The 5,442-nt window shown below is 35.7% G+C and overlaps 1 protein-coding gene across 1 annotated transcript; it reads right to left on the reverse strand.

Moving 5' to 3' along the window:
- Nucleotides 1-1,037: 1,037 nt before the first annotated feature.
- LOC131659754 (protein MAIN-LIKE 1-like) lies at nucleotides 1,038-4,911 on the reverse strand. Its single transcript, XM_058928903.1, has 3 exons — nucleotides 4,851-4,911; nucleotides 1,785-1,978; nucleotides 1,038-1,676 (listed from the first exon to the last, which is right to left on the reverse strand). The coding sequence occupies exons 1-3, from the start codon at nucleotides 4,909-4,911 to the stop codon at nucleotides 1,038-1,040; spliced, it is 894 nt and encodes a 297-aa protein (XP_058784886.1).
- Between the last annotated feature and the right edge of the window lie 531 nt (nucleotides 4,912-5,442).

The raw sequence follows: 5,442 nt of genomic DNA on the forward strand, positions 1-5,442 counted from the left end.
TTATGAAGTTGAGCATGCACACATTAGTGCTTTTTATGCGAATTTGCATGGTTCAGTATCAAGAGCTGCATTGAGGCAGATTGTGAAGAGTGGTTGAGGATTGACATGGTAGGTACAAATACTCAAAAGTGCGGGTGTAAGAAAAGTATATGGGTTACCATGTGCTTGTGAGTTAGAGAGATATACATTGAGTGTTGATTTGATACCAATTGAGGATATTCATATTCATTGGAGAAAGCTAAGTATGGAAGGTAATCAAGATGTAGATGCAGATGATGGATCAGAAATAGACATGACCAATGCAATCGACGAAATTTGGAAAAGGTTTAGGACACTTGATGTTGTAGGAAAAAGAGCATTAAAAAGCAGAGTGTGTGAAATTTCTTATCCAACTACAACAAAGATGTGTCCACCGCCTGAAAAAATTAAAACTAAAGGAGGGGTGAAGAAGAAAGAGAAGAGACTCGTGGGATATGATGTTTATCGTGATCCTTCGGGATACGAGTATGTTGATCAAGCACACTCGAGTTCCCAGAAATCTTCAAAGAGGTTATGTTCACAATTATCCCAATCCTCAAAAAATAAATAATCTGATAAATACATTGTACAATTTCCAAATTACATGAGACCATTTATTGATGGCATTGTTGATGTAAGAGACGATGGAAATTGTGGGTTTAGAGCCATTGCATCTTTGCATAGTTATGGCACAGATGGATGGTCAATGGTTCGTCGGGATTTGAAAAAAGAAATTATAGGTCCTAGAATCAGGTTGTATGAGGAATCATTTGGTAAACGCCTTTCACAAGTAAGATCATCGTTGGTGATAGATTCTTTAGGACAACGACCACCAGATATCGTTGTTCTCGTCTCTTTAGCTTACCCAAGTTTTAGTTACTTTCCTATGACGAGTGCACATTCACCTAATGCATCCATTTACTGCACTGGATTAGTAAATGGAAACCATTGGGTTCAAGTAATTAGTAACACAACTTTGTTACATTCAATCCTTATTTGACTTTCTTCTGATATTTATTTTATATACAGATAAACATGAATGAAGGATTTCCGTTGCCACCTGTCACAACTGATTGGAAGAAATATCGCACAAAAGATGCGACTTCTTGGATGGTAGGATATTTTGCCTCGACAAGAGTAAACGTTTTGTCGGCAAGAATAATACAACCTAACAGCAACATGATGTAGGCTCTGGTAGCACCTATAAAGTTATCAGCAGCTCTTTGTTGCTCAAATACTTGTTTCAACCAATCCAACTTATAATAAAGACCCCTTACGGAAGAAGCCTCCCTAGATGCATCACTCAATGAAACACCAAACAATTCTACAGCTAGATGGATAACATCATAATCAGTGACAACAATATCGGGGTCAACCAGCTCACCCCTAATAGGTATATGAAGAAGACATGAAACATCATCTAGCGTAATGGTCATCTCGCCGAACGACATATGAAATGACGATGTTTCAGGATGCCATCTCTCAACAAAAGCAGATAAAAGATGCGTATCTACTCTGTACAAACTAGTATGCTGCAGAGATGAAAGACCAGAGGCAACTAACCAATCATTCATCACCCTTGGGAGCATTTGCGGAACACATCCTATTAATTTGCTCCCATGTGCAGCAACCTTTATGGTTGTCTTTGGTCGTCTCTCCTGAAAATAATTTGTAATATATAAGTGTTAACATATAAGTACATATAATTTAGAATTATTCAACATAAGTTTTTAAATTAATCAACCTAAAACAAAATATTAACGTACCTTGCCGAACCATAAATGGCGGGCAACATGATCCTGATACCGAGTCAAAATAGAAGTATCGCTCGGTCCTTCGAGAAATGTCGGGTACTGCGGACCAGCCTCCGGTGCAACTTCTTGATGTCTCTCGCCATCAGCCTCTCGACGTTGTCTTCCTCCTCGGCGCATTCCGATCGAACCTCCTCTTCTACGAACCACTAAAAAATATAAATAAAATATAATTAAAATATAATTAAAATTAAAATTAAATATTAATAAAATATAAAAAAATTAAAAAAAAACACGAGCCGGACAACACAGGGCTGGGATGCTCGGTTGTGAGTTTAACAAGAACCGGAATACACAAGAGCTGGTTGTCCGGTTGGTGATTTGAATTTTTTGAAAACCGGAAAACCAAGCCTTGGGTTGTCTGGTTGGTAAAATTTCAGAAAAAAAATGAACCGGAACATGTACTCTTTGGTTGTCCGATTTTACACTCAAAATGACTTTATGTAAAATGAGTCAAAAAGTGAAAAATTTCAAATTCTGTACTATTTGTACAGGGGTAAATTTGTCCAATTTTTTTTCCGTAGGGTATAGGGATAACTGTTGGGGTACATGGTATAATTTTCTCCTATTAGGTGTGGTCGACTACATGGATCAACTTTTACCATAATATTGTATCAAATCCAAAAATTATTTTAATAATTATACAAATAAAATAAAATTAAAGCAACATAAATTTATTTAGAAAAATTTTCTACAAAATTTTAAAAAATATTATTTTTGCATGAATTAATTTTATTTATTATTGTTATACATGAAATTTTCTTATGAAATTTAGCAATATTTTCTAGAAGGTTTAAAAGTTGGTAATAAATATATTTCATAAGTTGTGAAAAACCCTTATCTATTGGTCCATTCCTTTTTTTCTCAGTGAATCCCAATCTGTCTCCTTTTCTTATCATTAAGGGAATTACCTTGCAACTTAACGTAGATTGTTGATTCTACTTAGGTGGCATTCACTGGTATAGGCAATTGTGGCTGGAAGGTCGGAACAATTTGTTAGGAATCCATAAATGATACATCCATAATAATAAAACAGAACTATAAGAATAAGGCTTGATTATTAGTAATGATTGAATTGGATTGTTTACATACAAGAGAATCATACCTAGGTACTTCCCAGAGCTATGCTCCTTCAAGGAAGCTTACAACTCCCTACTCATAACTAAATTCTTACAACCAAGGATAACTACTTAATCCAACCTCTCATTCTTTATAATGGGGAATTTGTTATAATCACGTCCTAATTAACATGGAGACTATTCTTACCTCGAGTTTTAAATAACGGTCGCGGTCGCGTCACAATTGCATAAAGGTTTTTGCGATTTCAGTCAGTACAGGTGCCGACAATACTAATTGTGGTAGTTGCATTGTGAAATAACCACAATTTATTCTTCAATATAAAAAATGGTGATAACGGTATCGACATCTGCCAAAATCGTTTTGTCGCAACTGTTTTTCCAATTGGACCGCTTTTTAAAATTTTATTCTCACCCATGATTACCCCTTTTACCCCTATTCTAGTTCTAGAATAAAACCTCAATATCTGGTGTCTAGCTAAACTATTGTGAATCATTTCACTATTGGATCCATGTGACACGTCACCATTCCTAACATCACGCTCTCAATTTTAAACTGATAATATTCCAAATCCAGACAAAGAATTTGGTATTAACGACTCCTTCTCCTACATCCGCTGATAAAAGGGTATTATATGATTTATATTAGTAGTATTGTTATTGATAGGGGGTAATAATAGAACTTATATTATTAGTATGTTATTTGGCTTTTGTGTATTTGGGATTTTAATTGAGCATCCATTATGGGAACTATATATGTAATGTCTTTGACAAAACTAAGGGTATCAAACAAATCAAAGTTATCTTTTTATCTCTACATTCTTAGTTTAATTTTAATTTTTTTTCTCTTTTATTGTTGAAACCCTAATTTCATAGTTTTGATAGGAAACTTCCTATCAATTGGTGCTTTCATTTTTGATCTCTTGCCTAGTATTGAAGATCTTGCTTAGTATTGAAGATGAATATTTCAATATATGATGGATGTGAGGATTGTTATTGGTGGATTTTGTGTGCAAACAAACATTTTGTTGCCAATAAAATACCAGAAGAAAAAAAGTTAATGAGCATTGTTCTAGTATTGAGAGGTCGAGCTCTTCAATGGTGATTTCAATGGTCTCAAAGTTACTAATTTCCAAGTTGGGACGCCTTTACTAGTGCTATCCTTTGGTATTTTAAACCCGAGTTTAGAGATGCTACGCCTCAGTTAGATGAAGTAGGGAAACCATATTCAGAATTTTTAAACAACGTTTTCACAGAGCCTGATCTGGAATCAATGGAACCCCTTGACAAAATTTGTTTTCATCAAGATTTTATTGTGGAACCAGTCTATTGAGACCTTCCTGAATAGCTCTAAACCCTTTGCCAAATCTAAAGCAACAACAAATCCAGACTCCACATTTTAAGGCATCGTCACCTTTTTCTCACTTCAAACACACAAGTTTTAATGGTGATGTCAAATCTCTTAAGGATGACCTAGAAAAAGAATCATTCGATCAACCTAATATGTATGAAATCTAACCACTATTGTTCTCTGAGGTGTAGGATCTGGGTTGAAACCACCATACATAATCTTATCTCATTCACAACCACCAAGCTTTGTTAACAAAACCCATCTACCAGACTTCAATTCTTCATCACTGATCGATGTCGAGGCTGCCTTCAACGACAGAGAGTTTCACCATGATGAAAATTTTGCAATTCCACGTAAACCACCTGATTCACCACTGTTGAGGGTTTATAATGCCTGTATTTTTTTCATTCAAAACATCTCTCAAAATCAATTCCAGCAGAGTTTGTTATCCCCCAAAGGTGGGGTTGAACATGTTGTCGGGGAAGCAAAAACAGAAGAATTTTGTGGCGAAATCGGAGCACTTTGCTATAAGCCACAACATTTTACCACTCGAACTAAGCAATTAAGTCAACTTTTGAGGTTGAACCGTATTACCTTCACTAATATTGTTCAAGCTAATGTTGGCGACGGAACCATAATCATGAACAACCGTCATTAGCATTGGAAAGAGCTTATCGATCCAATCATGGAGGGAGTTTTCATCGAGACGAAAAACAAGTTAACTCGCGGTAGAATGGATTTATCGATGAGTATATGTTTTGCACCATCAAAAGGAGATGATTTGTTGTTACATCAACTACTAAGACGAGGGGTTGGTACTACTGATAGTGCTTTGGATGAAGATGGAGTCCTGGATATAGATACAACCATATCTCGGGAAACTACATGGCAGGCAACGGAAGGTCTTGTTTTATCAGGCTTGGTTCGCAGCATAGGGATCAGCAACTATGATATCTTTCTGACTAGAGATTGTTTAGTATACTCCAAGATAAAGCCTGCTGTGAATCAAATCGAAACTTGTTTTTTCAGGTTGCAATCTAAAGAAGGTTTGGCCATGGTGAATGGTATTGTTGTTGGATTAAATTTGGCTTCATTGGTTATTTTTGAGACAAATATACTTGCAATTTTTTCAGAACTTTTGTCGGTTAGTTTTGCCGAGGTTATGCAAGGAAATCCCGAATTTAGT

Source organism: Vicia villosa, linkage group LG3, assembly GCF_029867415.1.
Source record: "Vicia villosa cultivar HV-30 ecotype Madison, WI linkage group LG3, Vvil1.0, whole genome shotgun sequence".
NCBI lineage: Eukaryota > Viridiplantae > Streptophyta > Magnoliopsida > Fabales > Fabaceae > Vicia > Vicia villosa.

Coding starts and splice junctions, on each gene's coding strand:
- LOC131659754 (XM_058928903.1), bottom strand. CDS start 4,911: ATGACGGTTGTTCATGATTATGGTTCCGTCGCCAACATTAGCTTGAAC. Junction 1,979..4,850: donor CTTGAACAATATTAGTGAAG/GTAATACGGTTC, acceptor TATATTTTTTAG/TGGTTCGTAGAAGAGGAGGT. Junction 1,677..1,784: donor GCCATTTATGGTTCGGCAAG/GTACGTTAATAT, acceptor AATTATTTTCAG/GAGAGACGACCAAAGACAAC.